This window comes from Loxodonta africana, chromosome X (assembly GCF_030014295.1).
Source record: "Loxodonta africana isolate mLoxAfr1 chromosome X, mLoxAfr1.hap2, whole genome shotgun sequence".
Taxonomy (NCBI): Eukaryota; Metazoa; Chordata; class Mammalia; order Proboscidea; family Elephantidae; genus Loxodonta; species Loxodonta africana.
In genome coordinates this window covers 83,585,497-83,607,532 of record NC_087369.1, presented here as the reverse complement: position 1 = coordinate 83,607,532, position 22,036 = coordinate 83,585,497, and the positions used below count along the sequence as shown (strand labels likewise).

General features: G+C 41.1%; 1 protein-coding gene across 1 annotated transcript; it reads right to left on the bottom strand.

Moving 5' to 3' along the window:
• Positions 1 to 2,832: 2,832 nt before the first annotated feature.
• Positions 2,833 to 19,451, bottom strand: CDX4 (caudal type homeobox 4). Its single transcript, XM_003412719.3, has 4 exons — positions 18,404 to 19,451; positions 12,597 to 12,742; positions 10,615 to 10,803; positions 2,833 to 3,042 (listed from the first exon to the last, which is right to left on the bottom strand). Exons 1-4 carry the CDS (start codon positions 18,903 to 18,905, stop codon positions 2,833 to 2,835), a joined length of 1,047 nt encoding a protein of 348 aa, XP_003412767.2. The 5' UTR covers positions 18,906 to 19,451.
• Between the last annotated feature and the right edge of the window lie 2,585 nt (positions 19,452 to 22,036).

Sequence of the window (22,036 nt, the reverse complement as noted above, 5' to 3'; positions counted from 1 at the left end):
GAACTCAGTGCTGTGAGGTTTTTGGTTATTTCTAAGAAGTTTCCATAACTGTGTCCCCTATGTGTCTATTATATGTATGAATATACATGCAGGAACACAAATATGTATATAGAAATATCCACAACTATGCCTATATATACATGCAGATGTACTCTTGTACGTCCTCCCACACCTATTTAGCATACATGTATATCTGTGTCTCCACTCACAAATTATTTGTTGTTACTGTTGTTGCAGGATTGTATATGTTATAGCATTATAAAAAAAATTAAAAATAGTTACCCTTTATTCTTGCATACTTCTCAGCGTCTTCCTTTGCCTTGGTCACGTCGTGCTGACTCACCCCATGTCTTAGACTGGGTTCTCTAGACAAGCAAAACCAGTAAAATGTATATATATATAGAGAGAGAGAGAGATTTATATCTGTATAAAACTGGGCTGTGACACCCCAAGTCCGTGGGTCAGAAAAGAGGTTTCTTCTGATTCACGTAGCTGCAGGGGCTGTCGAACCCAAGGTCAGCAGGCTGGAGAGCAGGGCTGTCATCACAGGCTGTAAAGATCAATGAATCCCAGGTCTGCAGGCAAGACATCAGGTAAGCTGCTAGCTCAGGTCCCAAGAACCGGAGGTCATACATACAGGAACCAGCTGAAGAATACAGAACAAGCAAAAGTCCCCCCACCCAGCTCTGCCTGGACGTCTGCCCACACTTAATGCAGGCCACATGCCCAAGGAAACTTCCTTTCAACTGATTGGCTACTCACAGCAGATCCCATCATGGGGGTGATCACATATCAAATCTCAACAGGGAAGTGGTCGCAACATTATACAACTGCCAAAACACTGAGAATCATGGCCCAACCAAGTTGACACACAATCTTAACCATCACAGTCCACCCCTTGTCAACTTGGCACCTGTACACATCTCCTTAAACCATACATAATCTCTGAATAAAGACAATTATAAAGTCATACTTGCTCCTAACGTGATACAACGAACACACGTGCAACTGCAAATGCACTAGCCCTGTTTACATCTTATTTTATAAGTGAAAAAAACAAAGATATTTGGTGCACACATTCAAAGCAGAAATGCTCATAACAATTACACTCCTCATGTCTGCAACTGGTTGCTTGGCTGTAACTAGTATTTAGAACTACCTTCTTCTACCACCTGTTCCGTATTCCCTTTTCCCTCAGCAAGCACCTCAGCTGATTGTGGTTCTTTGCCTGGTGGGGTGACCCAAACCTTCATTCCTGAAGGGTCTCAGCCATTAGTAGTCATTTTGGAATTGGGTAGCTGTAGTTTTCCATTGATTTTAATCACAGGGCGTGGCAGTGCTAAGAGATGCCCTAAGGGATGTCCTGCATTCCTGACATACTCTTCTTTACCTCCATTATGTAATATCAATCCAGTTTCCTCTTGGGAATCCGGATCAATCACATGCACTAGAAACTTTTAAACTAACCAATAAAATTTCAGTGCTCACAACTCCAAGGCCCATACAGAAGCCCTATCCTATAGTTCCAGACTGTGGTTACCTTGTCCCTGAGTGCAACCCCCTGTGTGGCCCTACATCGAGGCATGCTTAGTTTTCCTCTCTGGAACTTGTGAGTACTAAAACTCTATTTGTTCTCTGGCATTTCTGCACCAGTCTCACTTTCTTGTGCTGCACCTGACAGACCATCCAACACAGCCACAGACTTCTTTGGGTCAAAATTTAACACTCAGCAGCACTAGGAATATGGTCCTAGAGACTGGCAGTGCTGCTCTAATAAATACCTAAAATGTGGAAAGGGGTTTTGAATTGGGTAGGAGGTAGAAGCTGGAGGAATTTTGATGTGCTTGATAGTAGGGTCTTAGATTGCCTTGAGGAGACTGCTGGTAAAATTGTGGGCATTAAGGGCAATTCTGATAAAGGCTCAGAAGAATTGAGAGCAGTATGGAAAGCTTCTATGGCCATGAACAGAATGATGCTAGAAATGCAGAATGAAATGTGCTTCTAGTGAGCCTTTAAAAGGAAATTGTGAACATGCTATTGGACACTGAAGGATGAGTGATCCTTTTTATAAAGTGGCAAAGAACATTTGAACATGTCTTGTGGAAGTAGGACTTGTAAGTGATGAACTTATATATTTAGCTGAGGAAATTTCTAAGCAAGATCTTAAAGGGGCAGCATGATTTCTACTTGCCACTTACAGTAAATGTGGGAAGAAAAAGAGAGACTTAAAAATGAACTGAGTAAAATGAAACCACAACTGAAATATTTGGAAAATTCTGTTGTCCAAACTAAAAAAGTATGTCCTGGAAGTTTAACCAAGAGTGTGGCTGCACAATCTTTTGCTAAAGGAATTAAGCTTATGATTGATGGATCTAATCAACCACTGTAGCAGAAACCCTGTCAGATTAGATTGAATGGGACAGAGACAGGAGGAAAATAAAGGAGAGCTGTCTGCCTCCTGGAATTCTACAGGCAGGAAATGGGTTGACCGATATACTTGGTTTCAAACATTTTTTGTCCTCCAGGAAAAGGAAGGCACTATCCCAGGAGCAGTTCAGAGATCTGCAGAACTGTCAGAAGGAGCAAGAATGAAGCAACTATCTTCTAGTTTTCAAAGGGTGGAGCCATCACCCCCTAGGTTTGAAAGACTCTGGTCACCACCACTACTTTGGTTACAGAGGGTGAGGATGCTGTTCAGATAGGCCATGAGAATGGGTCCACCCCAAAGTTGAGGGGGTGGGGTTGCCTTCACAATGAACCAGGAGAATGGGGCCACCATCCAATGTTGAGGGGATAGGGCTACCATTTCAGTGGACCAGGAAAATGAGTCCACTACCCAAAGTTGAGGGGGCTGTCATGTCTGTGGGTCAGGAGAATGGAGCCACCAAGGGCCAGGAGGGCGGGGTCATTACTCAGGCCAATCAGAGGAATAGGGCTTCCCAAAACTGTCCCAGTGGGCCTAGAAGGTGGGGCCTTCACCAAGAGTTCAGAGAACATGGCCAGTTCCCAGAGGGCAGAGCTGGGATCATTGCCCAGATAGTCCTAGAGAACAGAGAATTATTGTCAAGTCTTGAGAGCTAATGAAATTTGCTCTGCTGGGTTTTGAGCTTGCTTGATATCCGGGACTCCTTCTTTCCCCCAATTTCTCCCAATTAGAATTACCATGTGTCTGTTCCACTATTGTAATTTAGAGTTTCCTTCAGTTCTTTGAGCATATTGAAGAATGCTGGTTTAAAGTCTTTGATTAGTCAAGTCTAATATCTGTGCTTCCTCAGGGAGAGTTTTTGTTAATTTTTCTGAATTGGCCATGCTTTCTTGTTTTTTGCATCTTCGTAATTTTTTGTTGAAAACTGGACATGTTGGATATTATAATGTGGTAACTATGGAAATCAGACTCTTCCCCCACCTTGTTTTTTTTTTTTTTTTTGCTATAAGCTTTAACTGTTTGTTTAGTGATTTTTCTAAACTATTTTTGTAAAGTCTGTGTCATGTGTGTTCTCTGAAGTCTCTGTTCCTTTAGCTGGTGTTCAGCTAGGGTTTTAACATATTTCTTTAAACACCAGGATTGAGAGAGAGGGAGAAACAAAGAGAGAAAGAGAGAGAAACCTTTCCCAGTCTCTGCAGACTGATCCTGTGCTAGGGCACTCCTTCAATGCTAGATAGTAAAATTACAAAATGGAGGGGTAGAGCCCAGTGCTTGAAGACAGGAACTGGGTAAGGCCTACTTGCTTGTGAAGAGTGATTGAGTCAATGCTGCTTTAACCTTTATTTCCTGCTTGCCCTGAGCCTAGAGATTAGCTGGAAGTAAAAACTTAGGCTCTTCTGAAATATTTTCTTAATATGGATTCTTCTCTGTGCACGTGGGTGGATTTTTAATTCCTCAGTGTACACAGGAGATGATGATAATGATGATGGTAATATTGACGGTTTTTGGAATTCCCAAATTTTCCAAAGAATCTCTCTCCTCAGCTTTTCCTCCCAGGGTTTTTGGTGCGGTGAACCATAATCTTTCACCCCATGAACCTACAGGTTGTTCATTTGCCTTACAATATTTTTGAGAATTGCCTACCTATTTTCTGCCCTGAGCGAATTTCAAGCTAGGTGAAACAAAGACATCCACCTAGCGCCAGTCACTCACATAGCAACCAGACAGGTTAGAACAAACACATTTTTTGTGCAAATAAGATCTGCTTTGATCCCTCCAGAACCAGGAAACAGGGCTTCACGCTGGGAATGCGGGTTTCCATCTTTAAGACTTCCACTGAGCTAGGTAGGGTTTGAGACAAAGGCAAATAAAAATTCCACAAAGCTTTCGTACCATTTTGCAGTGATTAAGAATTTGGTTGCTAACCAAAAGGTCAGTGGTTTGAATATGCCAGCTGTCCTCGGAAACCTTATGGGACAGTTCTACTCTGTCCTATAGGGTCGCTTTGAGTCAGAATTGACTTGACAACATCGGGTTTGGTTTTCGGGTTTTTAAAATATTCCAGAAAGATGTTGTCTGGTCATATCTATTTCCATTGTTTCCTCTCTGTAGATCATGAAATTGCACTATTTCAATTATTTCTTGAAGTTAAACTTTCAACTCAATGCTTTGCACAATGGATTTGATCTGGTTTTTCCTTAATTCACTGTTAGCTTGGTTAAGGTAAACCTTTGACTGTTCTCCAGGATTCTGAAAATTTATTCATGCTTCATCCCCCGCCCCCCCCCCCCGGGTAGAGTGATGGGTCCTTGTAGCTTCCTACTCCACCAGTTTCACTGAGATCATTCCAAGAGTGATTTTTCTGACTAAACTTTTTATGAAAAGAATGGAGGTTGGTGACTAATTTAGGTTTGGTTTGGAGGGCCCTTGGTAGGGGCTCTGCATAAGTTTTCTCTGGCCACCATAACAAATTACCACAAACTTGGGAGCTTAAAACAACAGACATGTATTTTCTCATAGTTATGGGGGCCTGAAGTCCAAAATCAAGGTGTCAGCAAGGCTACCCTCCCTTCAGAAGCTCTAGGGAGGAATCTGTTCCTCGCCTCTTCCAGGTTTTGGGGGCTCCACATATTTCTTGAGTTGTGGCTGCATCAATCCTTTATCTGCTTCCATAGTCACATATTGCCTCCTCCTCCTCTTCTGTCTGATATCTCCTTCTGCATCTACTTTAAAAAGATACATGTGATTCCATTAGAACTCACTTGGATAATCCAAGATAAGTTCCTTTTCTCAAGATCCTTAACTTAATCACATCTTTTGCCATGTAAAATAATACTCACTGGTTCCAGAGATTAGGATGTGGACATACCTTTTTGGAAGTCACTATTCAGCCCACTCATACTGATCCTATAGGACAGAGTAGAACCACCCCATAGAGTTTCCAAGGAGTGCCTGGTGGATTCAAACTGCTGACTTTTTTGTCAGTAGCTGTAGCACTTAACTACTACACCACCAGGGTTTCTAATTAAGTCAGAATTGACTTGAAGGCAGTGGGTTTGTTTTTTTTGGTTTATTCAGCCCACTACAGACTCCATCTTACATCTACTTTATTTTCCTCAGGCTAATAGAGAGCCAGGAGAGGCTATGCTGGAAGGAGAGAAGGGAGAGGTCTTTCTCCTTTTCCTTTGGAAGGCATTTGACTTGCTACTTCCCTTATCCATAAGGGAAAAAAAGAAATGTGTACACAAGTACAACTAAAGGTAAACATAAGGTCCAAGTAATTTGAGTTTATTGTTTTTTAGTATCCTTAACCTGCCTGAAGAGGTTCTTTCCCATTTCAGCGAGTATTTCCAAGTTATCCATTTTGAACAGGGCATTTTAATGATTTTCTTGTTGGAGAGGTATTAAAGGAATGACTAAGACTAGCTTAAGTCCCTTCCCCTCTCAGTGACATTTGTATTGTAATTAGATTCAGCCCAACATCCCCATTTTATAGATGAAGATATGGGGGTGCTGAAAGTATAAGTCTCCAGTTTAAACTCTGGAAAACAGAAAAAATCTTTGAGACCAAAGACTAGATCTCCCAACAGTGATATTTTAAGCCCTGAGAAACCTAGATGGTGTGTGTGTGTGTGTGTGTGTTTCATTTAGGGGAATTTTCAGGATGTCACATAAAAATTAGAGCTAGAAAAGAAACTCTTAAAAGCAAGTTGTTTTAGTTATCTAGTGCTGCTATAAAAGGAATACCACACACAAGTGAGTGGCTTTAACAAACAGAAATTTATTTTCTCACAGTTTAGGAGGCTAGAAGTCCAAATCCAGGGCTCCAGTTCTAGGGGAAGGCTTTCTCTGTTGACTCTGGAGGAAGGCTCTTGTCACTTTGAGCTTCTGTTCCTCACTAATATTCATGTGGCTTGGCATCTCTCTTTCCCCATCTTTGCTTCTCCTACTTGCTTAATCTCTTTTATATCTCAAAACACACCCTACACTAATCCTGCCTCACTGACATAACAATATGACCCATTCCCAGATGGAATTATAACCACAGGCATAAAGTTTAGGAATTACAACACATATTTTGGGGACACATTTCAAATAACACAAGTCAAATCCCCAGATGAAATAACAGAGGTCCATATTGGTGAAGTGATTTAGCCAAAAATTACACAGCTATTTAATGGCAGAATTAGGTAAAACTAGAACTACAGGTCTCATTTCCCAATTCAGTGCTTCTTTTACCAAATCATTAAATTGGCTCTGAAGGCACACAATAAGGGACTGGATTTGCTTTGTATTGACACTTATACTTGAAGATTCAAGGCTCATATTCCCTGTTCTCCCTCTTGCCTCTTCAGTAGCACCTGTTGCTCTCCCTCCTTTGTAGCAATTTCAGACATGAATATATAAGGAATCAACTCTACCTGAGAAGCTAAACCTAAGTTATCTAAAGTGACTATCTCCATAGACTAAATATTCCAGTTACTCCTTACTTTCTTTATTGTTATCAGCGTTACAACAACTCTGGTGTATTTTTTTTACTGCTTTATTAAGGCATAATTGACATAAAATAAACTGCACATTTAAAGTAGAAATGTCGAGGAGTTTTGAGATATATATATGTATATATACACACACACATCACCACACTTAAAACAATAAACATATTCATCACCCTGAGAAGTTTCCTCTTGCCCCTTTGTAATATATCCCTCTCTTTCAAGCCCCCTTGCTGGCCTCTTCTTCCTTCTTGACTTGACTTTGGTAGTGTTAAACTGTACTAAACCAGAAAAGAAGCCAGATTCTCTAGAACTGAGCCAAGGGTAGAAAATCCCTTTTGGCCTTGCTTCTTTCCTCCTTTGAAAAAAATCCAGACCCTCTCAAAACCTTTGCCTGCAGCTGCACACAAACAACTCCCAGACAAGATCAAGGGTCTTAAGAAAAGATCTGTGAGACTGGAACACTTCAATAAATTGCAAGGAGATTTCTACAGTCTCCAAATGGCTTGAGGATAAAGAAAGATTTGAAATGAAAATATGTTTCTTAAGGAAACACTTGTTCTATTATAAAACAGCACAAATTTGAAAAGTAGTGAAAAGAAGAAAATCCCCCATAATCCCACCACCTTAACTGAACACTGACAGTCATTTAGTGTTGTTTTTATTCCTGTCTCCTCTCCCACCAGAAAAAAGAATTCTTTACTGAAACCTACTTTTAATGTGACTCTTGACTTTTTTCTACATCCCTCCATCACACACCACAATCTAGCCATAAAGGTGTGGGGTGTGTGTGTTTTTCTCAGGTTTCAGAGAAAGACTCAACATGTCTTTTTCAATGAAGTGCCTATAATGTTTTATTAGGAACAAAAGTTTCACACTGTGGCTCTGTTTGCAGGCTCTGGAGAATCAGAATATATACATATGTATTCCTACTTCTTTGTTGTTATTGGGGTTACAACCTATATACGTATGTATGTAGGAGCCCTGGTGGCATCGTGGTTAAGAGCTCCGCTGCTAACCAAAAAGTCAGCAGTTCAAATTCACCAGCTGCTCCTTGGAAACTCTGTGGGGCAGTTCTACTCTGTCCTATAGGGTCACTATGAGTCGGAATCGACTCAACGGCGACGGGTTTGGTTTTATATATATATATATGTATATATATAATGGAAATATCTCTTCTTAGTGGAACAAAAGTTTACTGTAGGCAACAGCAACTCCTGGGAAAATGCAACTGCTATAGCAAAAGGTATACCTTTGGGGTAGTGAATGTTAGAGATAAGGACACTAAGTTCTGAGTATACGTAGACAAGGATGCTCAGAACTTAGCTTCCTCAACTTTAACACCCCTCCCTCCACTAGATTTGAAGGACCCATTTTAATGCTGGTTTTCTGTGTTCAGCACTCAGGATGGCCTGTCAGACAGTCAGCATGCTATGTATCCCACTCCATATTTACTGGAGGCAATGAGGTGTGCTGGAATATGTCCTGACCTGGGAATCAAGAAACCCTTCCACAGTGCCTGTCACAGAATAAAAATCAAACCAAATCCATTGCCATTTATTCTGACTCATAGTGACCCTGTAGGACAGAGTAGAACTGCCCCATATGGTTTCCAAGGAGCAGCTGGCAGATTCGAACTGCTGACCTTTTGGTTGGCAGCCAAGCTCTTAACCACTGTGCCACCAGCACTCCTGTCACAGAATAAGCACTCAATAATATTTACTGAATTGAATCTGTGGATCTGAGTTCTAGTCCTACCTAGGTTTTGCCACTAATTTACCAAAAAGTCAGTAACTTTCTGACGAGAAAGGGAATTTAAATTTATCTAGTCTACCCTATCACTATCCCCCAATATCTAAACCTAGGCTAAAAGAAGGTAGTTGGTTTCCCAAAGATACTTATGCCCCTTTAGTCTCTAGTTCCTTAAACTACAAAATGAGGATAACATTCCTAGCCTATCTCAAAGGGTATTGGGCTAAATGATGTAGCAGGTATGAAAGTACATTGAAAAATATAAAAAATGTCTCACACAATAAGGCATTATCAGGGTTATTACTACAAGCCCCAAATCCACTGACTGGGAGGATAAGTAACCTGGGAAACAAAGGCTGCATTCCTATGTGGTAATTACTCACTGGTTGGTATTTAGGGAGTTGTGTGCAACTTCAATAGCATAATCAAATAAATAGGGTGGTAGTGTTCTGAGTTTGCCCCATCACTAGAGACTAAAGAAGATCATTCTTATGTAGCTAGGAGTTCTTGTCAGTATTACGATTGCTTTGCTGTATGTCTTTGGAAAGTGACCTAATTGGTTGACACCTCAGCTTCCCTATCAGTAAAATGGAGTCATTGATACCTTCCTAATTAATGTGTTGTGAAGATACAGGAAGAAATAATTCCAAGAGGATGTTAAAAGATGGAAAGATTTTTCCCTTAAATCTTTTCAGGACTAAATGAGGTACCCTCGGGAGAGGAATAGAAAGTAAACCCTCTTTCTGATATTTTCATAAGCAGACAGAGGATAAATTTCTTACCCCCAACCCAAATACAGGTAATAGTTGTGCTCAAAATTCTAATTTTCTTAAGAACTAAGAGGATACATCGTGAAAAGGAAAGTTGTGCTCTGATTGCTTTCATATTTTAATCGATCTTTCCTTTAAACCATCAAAATTTAAAAAGATTCTGAGCCCAGTCTTTGGCCACTTTTATATGCAAGCAGTATACTGAACTAACACCAAAATCTCCAGGCAATCCGACTCACTGCAATCCCTTTCTTTAGCCAAGTTGTGTGGTTGTAACCTGTGAACTGTAGCTCCTTGGGCCACACTGCATTGACATTACATGATGTGGGGAAAGTGGATAGGCTGAAAGGTGATGGCAGGGAGGGTCTTTGTGCTTATGTAAATCAGACTGACACTGACCTGTACAAGTAATGGGAGTGGAAAGGCAGAAGATGAGAGGCTTTATTCTGTTTGTGGGAGATCTGCTTTTCTAATAACTCAACCAAGTGACCTGAATTGTCCTAGGCTGATTTCATTATTTTGGCAAGATTTGGAATTGACGCTGCAGGTTAGAATCTATAAGATGATTGATAAAAGACAAATATGATTGAGGGACAAAACTGTTCTTTTTTATTTGTTATTTTTATTATCCAGTGACAATAGATTCAGAGTCTTCTCCTGATGATTTCGTAAGCATTTATTTTGTTATGAAAAACACTTGACAAAATGTAACTAGAGAGACATAAATATTTTCTTACCATCTCCCCATCGTCCAAAGATAGCATAAAAGAACACACACAGCATCAAATAACAGAAGCACAAATATATATTACACAAATGTACCTCCTGGCAGAACTGTCTTTTACAATCTGTTCACAAGCACATTTGTGAAATTATGAACAGAGCTTGTGATTCTAGCTTTTATTTAAATAGTTTACCATCAACCTTTCTGAGTGACTGACATATAGCATAGCATATAAGGAGTTTATTTTTTTTTGGATAATTTCTAAGAGTAAGAGTCCCCTGAATTATCTTCAATCCATTACCCAACCACTTGTTCTGAATACTGCCTTACAAGGGATTTACACCCTACCACAACTCTCCTGCTGATATCTTAGAGATGAAAAAGACACCACTAAAGAAAGGGCACTTTCCATTTCTCTTTGCCTCTCTTTCATTCAGAGACTATGACCTGTTTTATCTCGATAGGCTGAAATCCATGGACAGCAGATGGGGTGGTGAAAAAAGTGTTAGGCAGTTCCCTAGGACTGATGGACCCAGAGTCACTTTTCACTGAGCCTCCACTGTTCCCAAACTGAGAGATTTTCTTCTTGATCATCTTCCTCTCCTTGGCTCTGCGATTTTGAAACCAGATTTTCACCTGAAATACAATATGGCGTTGGATTTACTAGGGCAACATACCAGATGCAGTTGATGTAGTTATTACTGATATTGTACAGGGACTTTAACATTTACAAATCCCCTTTACATGTATCACTTCATTTGAACCTCACAATGACATTGTGAAGTATACCAATTTAACAGATTTTTTTTTTTTAAAAACTGAGGCTCAGGTTGATGGACATTTGGGTTATTTCCAGCCATTGGCTATAATTGATAAAGCTATGACCATTCATGTAAAAGTAAAAAGAAAAAAAAACTGAGGCTCAGAGAGGGTAAGCACCTTGCATGAGATGGGACTGAGATTAAGTCCAGGGCTTCACACGCTGAATGCAGTGCTCTTTATATTACACTACACCCACTACCTCTGTTGCATTGTTAGAAAGAAAAAATAATAGAATGACAGATGCTGAAGAGTGGTGATGAGAGAAGAATGGAGGGATTTATATTGCAAAGGTGATTATGATTAGTCATTAAGAAGAACTTCCTAATAGTAAGGTAAGGAGCCCTGGTGGCACAGTGGTTAAGTGCTCAGCTGCTAACTGAAAGGTTGGTGGTTCGAATGCACCAGCCAGTCTGCAGGAGAAAGATGTGACATTTGGCTCCATAAAGATTCAAATACCAAACTAATTGCCTTTGAGTCAATTCTGACTCAGAGTCACCCTATAGGGCAGAGGAAAACTGTTGGAAACCCTGTGGGGCAGTTCTACTCTGTCATATAGTGTCACTATGAGTTGGAATAGACTCAATGACAAACAACAACAACGATACTAAGATTAATGAAAAATAGAACTGGGTGAGCAAGAGTGATGAAACGCTTTTTATCTCTTGCTGGAGATAAAGATTAAAGTGACACCAATGTGCATTTATACCTGGTTGAATTGCAAGCTGCTTCGGTTGAGGCAATACATTAATAAACCTTAAACTCTAGAATTCTATGATTCCAGGATTACTCCTAGACTTAAGTTAAAGGATATCAGGAAGTTATCTAACGTCAAAGTCTCAATGAATGGAAACCATTGATCCTTGTCATGATTTAACATACATTGAGTACCTACAGTAAACTCAATTTGGGACCGGCATCATATGATCATGTAGGTGGCAGAAATTTAAATTTCCTACATCGACTCGACAGCACTGGGTTGGGTACCCTGAATGAAGGAAATCCTGGTGGCTTAGCAGCTAAGAGCTACGGGTACTAACCAAAAGGTCAGCAGTTCAAATCCACCAGGCACTTCTTGGAAACTCTATGGGGCAGTTCTACTCTGTCCTATACAGTCACTGTGAGTTGGAATTGACTCAATGGCAATGGGTTTGGTGGTTTTTTTTTTACCCTGAATGACAGAAAAAAACTTGGTTCAGATAGCAGCAGTGGTGTTCAGTTAGTGAATGGGATTTGTGTTCTGTAGTTTGACTGGTATGAACTAGAGAATTGCCTTGTTTGCCAAATCATCACTTCACACATTGGTTGTGACTATTTGAGGAACCAGATCAAGGTTTTGATTTGATGGATTGATTCTACTGGAGTTGTAATCTCCCTCCACCTCCTATGCCCCAGCCCATTACTTCTACACCCACATGGTGCACATTACATTCAAACCCGCCAACCAATGAGACTAACCTGGGAGATCCAGTAGGCTGAATGTGGGCTTTGGGAAAACTTGGAGAGTGTTTCTTTTGTATGCTTACAACTACTCCTTCTTACAGGCTCCCCTAAAACCTCAGCCTTTTTAAATGACTATGTAGGACATATCAGATATGCTTCTGGTGTACCTGTCTCTCAGAAAGGCCCAGGTTGACTGCCAGCTCTGATTTCCTCTGGATGGTGATATATCTATTGCAGTGGAATTCCTTTTCCAGCTCCAGCCTTTGATGATCTGTGTAAACAACACGATACTTTTCTTTTGTCCTGGTTTTGCCTATCAGGGGAGAAAGCAATGTATTTAATCTTATTCTGCTTCTTCGGACATTGTTTTGGTTGAAGGAATCATAGTCACTTTTCCCATCCTCATCTCTTACTTTAAAATAAAGTAAGTACATTTTTTAGTCAAACATGTCATAAGTACATTTCTCCATTAAATAATTTTTCATGTGTGGCTCTGATATATATTTATAAACATGAAACCAATATCCCTCTAATGTTTTTTTCTAAAATGATCAGTCAAATCACAATGACTCCACTATTGACCTACTGGTATACCAAAACATTTTAAAGTAAACAGTTAACCTACGATTTTTACTCCCTTCCCACTCATATGAGAACATTGGCAATAGTTTTAACATCCATTATACATATACTTTCCTTTACATTTTATGTAGTCTGTTCATTCATACTGTTTCCTATTAAACTTCTTATGTACCCTTTTGAATTATGCAGACCATATCTTATCCTCATTTTACAGATAAGAAACCTGAGGTTCAGTGTAGGTAAGTGACTTTGTGTTAATAAGCTGAGGAGTGGACCCAAAACACATACCAGTTGACTACCAATATAAAAAAAAAAACAGTGTGCTAAATGTCATCCCCAGTTTAAACATGCTAGAAAGCGTAAGACTGGCCCAAATGTGGCAAGCTATTCTGTGATCTTGACATTAATAGTTACATATACATCCCAGACATAATTTCATTTAAATGATTTAAAAAGAAAACATTTATCACTTTGCAAGTTCTGTTCTGTTCTATATACCCTATTACCTATTAGAAAATGTAGTTTAATTTTTAGTGTGTGTCTTAAATAAATTTTATTCTCAAGTGAATAGTGAAAGGGGGAAGGAGAGGGAATGTTGACTTAAGCAGAATAAAGTGAGTATTCCATGCCCTTTGAAAGGATATCCAAACATTTGCTTTGTGTTACAATATTTAACTAATTTCTCACGCCCTTTTTCAAATACAGTCTTATTCTTTCTGTCAAATTTTCTAAAGGCGATTAGGAAGTTTCCCTTTCTCTTAAATTTCTCTAACCCCCTCCAGGCTCTTCCTCCTCTTCTCTATGGCTTTTGGTAAACTTCTTCTGATCTTTCCTCGTTGTTTTTGATGTGAGGTTTTGGGGGGCGATCTGTAGGACAAAGACTTCTTTAAAGTAGTTCCCTAAACTCCATTGAGGTGTTAAGATGCAGCACAAGCCTAACAAAGGAGCTACACTACATCAGATCCCTGAACCCTCTTTACATTCAGGAACACCAGCCAATTGGTTTGGAATTTACAAGCCCTAAACAAATGTCAGACACCCTTTCATCTCCAGGAAAGAAAGAAAAGGGACATGAATGTAGAAACAAATTCTAGATGAGAGATATGCCTTAGCTTTAAATTAAATGACTGAATAACATAGACTAAGGAACTAGACAAAACTTTTCCTCTTGAGAATTGAAAATAATGAGCCCCAGTCAATTAACTTGCCTCAAAGACCCAAATTTTGGGCAGATTTTCTGAATACAAACAGAAATCCAGGAAACCAGCAATCTGGCTTTGGGTATGTTACAAAGACAGAATGTATATTTGGGGTCAAATGAAAACTTTGTGGTTTAATTTATTTCCAGAACCTCAAATCTTGGGGTCAAACTGTATTTTTAAAGAGATGTTTCCTAAAACCCTTCTTAAACCCAACGTGGCTGAGTGTTTAAATTATAACTTAAGGGAGAGGTTAAAATTCAACTTTTGTGTTTCTGTGTTTCCTTCCCTTTGATAATCTGTAAATATAACTAGACTTTGGTCCTTCCCCACCCCCATTGGTCATAAATTCCCCTCTTGCAGTTTCTTCTAAGGACCATAAAGTCAAGACCAGGCCTCTTTATTTGCCATGAAATCCTCACCCTTTCCGGCAATATAACCTCTGAAGAAAGGAGGGTTGAGGAAGAGCCTGGCTGCATATCAAAGCCACACAAAGTGTTAAAAAAAGGTCTGTTGCCTCATTCTGACAGATAAGACCTCAAACCCCAAAAAGATGTAGCTTAGGCAAAAATATTGACTGTACAGTTTACAAAGAGAAATGAATTCACATTTCGTGGTGCTCTTCTTGTGGTCCTCCCCCGAACTATCTCTACCCCCACCCCCTTTCCCTCCCCTTCTGCTTAAATGAGGAGACCAGATTGGATGGGGTTTGGAAAATTCCTGGTAGAACATAATGTTCATATACCTATACCCCAGCATTGCTTTTATTGTTCAAGCTATTCTCTTCTTCCAGGGAATATGACATTTCTGAGGGTGATAGACATCCCTAAAACTTCAACTTATTGAAATGACTATATGGGACATATTAGATGGACTTCTGGTATACCTATCTCTTAGACTACTGGACCACTATTGTGAGTTAATTTAGGAAAATAACAAAGCCTAAGACAGATATATATTAAAGGGCCGTTCCCATCCTCTGTGGCAGGGATTTCATTGCCCACCCCCTAAAAGAGCCAAGCAAACCTCTCTGGCTCAAAATGAATGGAATCCTTGCCATTACCCAGGAGACAGTATCCCCACAGAGTCTGCAAAAAAAAAAAATGTATTTGATGACTTATTATCACCCTATGGTGCTCACTTGAGAGACTGGCTGAGAAGGTACTGTTAAGCAGAAAAAAAAAAGCAGAAAAGCACCCTCCAAAACTAGGGGTTACGATGATAATGACAATAGGGGTAAAGATGAAGAATTTTCTCTATAAGGAGTACTGTGCAATTGACCCTACCATGATGTTTTTCATCTCAAGGTAATCCTTCATTGCTTTTAGCTAAAAAATGCATCAAAACTTATTTTAAAAATTGTTAAAGGAAATGATCAAAACCAAAGAAGACAATGATAAGCCTCAAGAACTATTGTGAAGTGTCCTAATTGAATAAAGACTTTTAAGCATAACTTCCTCAGCATTTTGTCCAGCGGCTTAATCAGAATTAATCAAAATCAAATCCTCTTTCCCTCTTTGCCACCCCTAACAAGAAAACCTCTCTCCCAGCTCTGCTTAGGTTACCACCTTGCCAATACTCATCCGGGGTCAAAACTCCAGATTAAAAAAAAGAAAAAATAATACCTATCTGTAATGCACTGAAAAAAAATGAACTGAGAATATGTAAAATATGACAATACTATTTTTTCACACAGCCTTTTCTGTATAATCTTCTAAATGAGATGTGTATTAGAATAGACCACGTAGGCAACTGAATGGGAATAAAAACATCTCCCTTTTTAATCAGATTGCCTAAGGGACAGTAATTTACTCTATGTAAATTTGATTTTCATTAGAAAATCAAATGCTATAATGGTCACTGTGACATGTTTTCTGATTGTCTCCTAATATGTATACATTTTTCTTTAACCTAAGGCTATTTGAAACATTATTCAGCAATGGAAAGAGCTTTTGCAGTTCATCTGTGTTCCTCTGAGCCATAAACCATGTGTTGTCCCAAAATACTACAGAGCAATGTGGAAAATTTAAGAAGATACAGTGCATTTATTTATTTAATGAATATTTGTTTAACACATACTATGTGCTAAGCATACAAATGCATGCATTTTGGTCAGGAGTGGTCCACTGAGATGGTCAGCTTAATTTTTATCTTGTGGGGTTCATAGTCTGAGTTGTGCATTTTTCTGGGAGGAGAGACCATATTTTCATCATATTCTGAAATTGTTGCTAAATATGCACCTTGGGCTACAAGAATATAACAAGGGGGTCATTTAATTTATAAGACTTATTAAAATAAAAAAATTGAATTAAATAAAGCCTCATCTATAAGATAGGCTGCCAGGAGTCAAGAGTGTCTTTCTCATAGAAGTTGGAGAAAGTATCTTGTGAATATGGCATGGTAAAGCCAGGTTTGAGGGCTTAGCTAATGATGAAGAGCCTCCAGGCTAAGGAGCCTCCTCCTAAAATCCTTCTGGCACCTAGAGACAGACTCCAGCTTATCAAAGCAAATGCAAATGGAATACTTAAGCAGAGAAATATGTCATATTTTCCCTCCTAACCAGAAAATTTGTGGCCCAAGATTTCTTTCATTTTTTTCTTTTTTCTCTCTTCCAAACAACATACCTGTGACTTTTCTCTTTCAGAATGTTTCAAAACATAATCCTGGACTGGGAGCAGCTACTTTTCTGGCATTTATGTTGTTTGCTGATTGTTAGGACTTAGTGAATGGATGTTATTTACAGACCCTAAGATTAGATGTAATAACAGGTCTGGGAGTGCCCCACCCTAACCTTATTTTCTATCCTACTTAGCTGGCCTACTCATCCATATTTCAAAAAAGAAAAATGCATATTTACTCCAAAAACTCTTTAAAACCAAGGATTTAAGCTCTGCTTTTAACCAGGATTGCTACCCTAGTAATGTCTTAATCAACCAGAACTGCCTTCTCCTGGCCAAGTCCTCCTAACGGTTAAGGTTAGCCCCTTCCCACCCTCCACCCTCTGTTTTTTTTTTAAAAAAAAAAAAGTTGCTTTTTTTAGAGGGGGATAAAAATGCAGAACTGTGAACAGAAGCATAATCATTGCAGAATAATTCTATTTAAATGTCATTTCCTCCCCAGAGGGATGAAAGGATGGAGTCAAATTTTGCTAATATTTTCTAATGATGGGGAGCAACAAGTTGGAATAATAAGAATGTGGTAAAAGAACAAATCCAGCTGGAAACAAACACTCCTCCCCTCCCCCACCACCACCATCCAAGGTTAAAGCCCATCTCCCACTCCTCCACCCTTGGCTTCCAAGAGCCACCCACCGACTTGCTGGAAGGAGCTCAAGGGTTGGCTGGGATGGATGGGCCTTCCTGAGCACTGTCTAAGCACTCCTGCCTGGGCAGTAATGAAGGATTTAACTACTTGTTAGTGTCCGAGTTGATATTCCTGCAGCTCATTGGATGTTTAAAATTGAGTAGTGTATTATGTCCCAGCGCAGCTCTGGAGCCTTCTCACTAGCCTCAGTGATTCCACTGGGGGAAAGGACATTGGAAAAAAGCAATGGGTTTGAGGTAAACTCTCCTCTGTCAACTTTGTGGGTGAAGGAAGCTGGCACTTTGGGTTGAGAGATTAGATGAAGCTCCTTTGCCTTCAAGTCCTTCGTGGTTGAACTGGAGCGTTGATACTAGCCAAGCACCGTGCACCTAAGTTTAGTATTTCCAGCTTTTGGGGAGAGTTGGCTCACACAGATGGGGAAGGGTTTGAAAACGGAAAGCATGAACACCAGTAAACACTTTGAGCATAGAGACGTCATGGCAGTTTTCTTGCCTCATTCTCCTGTTGAGTCTGTTTTTCCGTCTGGGAAATTACAGGGACCTATCCTGATCCTTGTAGCTCAACACGCCCATTGTCCAAGCGCTACCTCCCTTGACTGATCAAGGAATGACTAAAACCACACCCCTAGGGTTGATTTAGTTCCAAATGCTGAATTGAGATGGCTTTGGACTGAGATTCACTCAAGGTAGCTCACTAATGGGCAGAGGTGGAATGGGAAGGGCGGCGCGGGAATCCAGCCTCACAAGGGCCTCTTCAGCTAAGCCGTCCAGGGAGAAACCTAGGTAGGAGTAGGAGGACTGGCAGACCAAGGAAAGTGGAGGAGAAAGGAAGGAAGGAAAGGTGTGCGGGCCTTGGAATCTATTACTCACCGGTCACCTGCACGGTCTTGCGCATCCAGGCATAAGGGCTGTGTCGGTTCCTCCTGGGGGAACTGGTGTCAGCGGTCCCCGCGTCAATGGGGACCAGTGTCCGGTCGGCTGGGGCTGGCAGGCTGACGCCGCTGTTTCCGCCACCCGCTGGGCCCAGGTTGCAGTACTCAGGCAGGCCGAAAGCGGCTGGGCTAGGGGTCAAGTCGTTCGTGGGCACAGAGCCTATTGTATTGGACGGCCCAGAGTACACGTTCCAGTCTTCCCGGGGGAGACTGAATGGTGACCCCCAGGCTTCTAGCGACGGCCCTTGGAGATCCATATTGGACATGTGGGGATACCCCGTGTAGTGCACATAGGCAGGGACCGCCCCGAAGTTGGGAGCTGGCAGCGGACTCCCACTGCCCCCAGTGCCATCCCCGTCAGCACTGCCATCTCCCCGAGGGCTCCTGAGTGTGCCCGGGTACATGCCCACTTCTTTCTCCAAAAGATTGCTTCCGTACATGATGCCTTGGGTGGGAGGAAGGAGCTCCCTAAGCCATCCTGATATCCCTGCAAGGCCCGGTCCCAACTTCCAGAAAGCAGCAGCGAATCCGTCAGTCCGTAGCTGTGCTGCAAGCTCCTCTGCTTCCCTCCGACTGCTCCATCCCACGTTTCCTACCCTGAAGGCTTCCAGGTGACTGGTAACCCTGTATAGATGGGCCACCAATAGCTGGGCTGACGTCAAGGGGCTCCATGCCTTTACATAACATTTGCATTCAAATGAAGGGCCATTCCACTTTCACAGGGACTTATTCAAGCTATGCTCCCTCTCCCTGAGCTTGCTGGCCTGTCTATCTCATCTTTCTTGCTTCTTTTTATCTAGTACACATAGCACCAGTCCTGTGCTTTTGGAGAAGGGAGCTTCTTCAGGAGTTTCTGGCCAACTCTCTCCAAAGCAATGTGGGGACCTGCAGACGCAGGGCCAAGTCCTGTTCTCTGCCATTGCATCCTTCTCAGGGTCCTCTACCCTCTTCCTGATCTTCCCGACCCAGTCGGCCTCTGCAGTCTCTTCTCTGCCCACATTCCCTGGCAGTACACATACTTGGCACTTGCCCATGATGCCACTGAAAAAGGTTTTCCTTTCTCCTCACTGCTCCCTGCCCCAGAATTCATTCCAGCACTATATATTGAGTGTCTACAGTGTGCCAGGGACTGTTGTAGACAAAGGGGATACAACAGTGGATAAGAAACAAAAATTCCTGCTCTGCCCTGCTAAGGTTACATTCCAGGATGCATTAATTGGATGTTTTACAAATAGCACGAATTTAAGAAAGATGAAGAGGGTAGGTTATGAATAAAGGAAGTAGGGAGGGAGAAGAACAAGTGGATAGTGGACTCTCCCATTTTTCCTGTTGGTTCACTAGTCTCAGGGGCCTCTTTCTGCTAGATATGACTTCTGGTCCAAAGCCAGTGCCCCAAGGGGCCAGAACTCCTGCAGTCTCAAATCCAGAGCAGCTGCAGCTTCCAACTTGCTTTCGGACTTGAGATTTTCTTTGTAAAGCCCCAATTGTTGAAAAAGGCATGGGCTTGCCAGTATATGCCAATGAACTCAAGAGCTTACCTCAAGTAACCAGGTCACCTCCTGAGCATATACCCACCATCACCCTCCCAGCAGGCTGCTGAATGTGCTCTTCTACAAAGTCCAACCCAACTCAGCACCTCCACTTTGCTAATCCCTCTCTAGCTTTGGGAAAGTCGCTTCACCTCTGCAAGTTTCAGGATTTCTTTCCTGTGTGAACTAGGGATCCAAACAATATCTACATCACAAGGCAGGATTTACTGAGATAATGTTTGCAAACTGCTTAACTTAGTGTTTGATAAACAGGACTAAACCACTGTATTTATTAATTCATTCAACAAATACATATTGTTCTGTGCATGGAAACATCAGTAGTGAACAAAACAGATGAAGCTCCTGATCTTATCAAGGTTATATTTTAGTGGAGACAAGCACTAACAAGTAATTAAATTATGTGTCAGACTGTGATCAATGCTGTGAAGAAAAAGAAAAGAGGGAAAGAGGATAGGGAATGATGGGGAGTGTTAAACTTTTAAATGAGGTGGTCTTGGAGGGCCTTAATGAGAAATAGCAACTGAGTAAAAATCTGAAAGAGGCAAGGGTGTGAGCTATGAGGAGAGAGGATCCACGCAGAGCGAACAAGTGAGAAGAGAATGCCTGTCTTGGAGAAACAATGAGTAAGACAGTGTGGCTGAAGAGTAGATGAGGTTCAAAAGCAAAGGGGCAGGAGGCCACTGGAAAGGTTCTAGCTTTTTCTCTAAGTGAGGTGGGGCTTTGAAGGTTTTGAGCAGAAGTGACATGATTTAAGTCTAAAAGGATCACTCTGGCTGTTGGATTAAGAATAGGCTTTAAGAGGTCAAAATAGAATCAGGCAGACCAATTAAAAGACTATTATAATGCAGTTGAGATGTTATGGGGACTCCTCTGTGGTAGTGGCACTGGGGGGAGCATGGCTGGAATCTAGGAATATTTTAAAGCCTGCTTCAGAGAAGAAGAAGGAGAAGGAAAAGAAGTAATTGGGCAGCAAAGACTAATTAAAGGCTGACGCTGGGGATAAGGGACTGAGGAGCACAAGAAGTAAAATAACTATAAAAACCCAAACCAAACCCATTACTATTGAGTCGATTCCGACTCATAGCCACCCTATAGGACAGTGTAGAACTGCCCCATAGGGTTTCCAAGGATTGAATGGTGAATTCAAACTGATGACTTTTTAGTTAACAGTTGCACTCTTAACCACTGTGCCACCAGGGCACCAAAAACTATAAGAAAAAAAAATATCGGCACTTTTAAAAACATGATCTCAAGCTTCACGACAGCCCCGTAAGTTATTTATTATTGTATTCATTTTAAAGGTGAAGAAACTGAGGCTCAGAGAGGTAACATGACTATTTAAATGCACACAGCTGGTCTGTGGTGAAGTTGGTTCCAAACCTGCGCCACACTGACTGCAAAGTACATGTTTTTAAATTGATACTAGGCTAAACATACAACTTCAGGGATTGGGCCTGAGCTTGGCTGCTTTTTCCTTTCTCTGCTCAGACTCCCAGACCTAGCATTCAAAACTCTTTACAACATGGCTCTGATTGTTGTTGTTGTTGTGCTTAGGTGTCATTGAGTCAGTTCCAACTCATAGCAACGTATGTACAACAAAACGAAACACTGCCAGGTCCTGCATCATCCTCACAGTCCTTACTGTGTTTGAGCTCATTGTTGCAGCCACTGTGTCAGTCTATCTTGTCCAGCGTTTTCCTCTCTTTCACTGACCCTTCACCTTACCAAGCATGATATCATTCTCCAGGGACTGGTCCCTCCTGATAACTTGTCCAAAGTACTTGAGATGAAGTCTCACCATCCTTGCTTCCAAAGAGCCCTCTAGCTGTGCTTCTTCCAAGGGAGATTTGTTTGTTCTTCTGGCAGTCCATGGTATATTCAATATTCTTCACCAGCATCATGATTCAAAGGCATCAATTCTTCTTTGATCTTCCTTATTCATCGTCCAGCTTTCTCATGCACATGAAAACCAAAACCAAGCCAACCCAACCCATTGCCATCGAGTCAATTCCGACTCATAG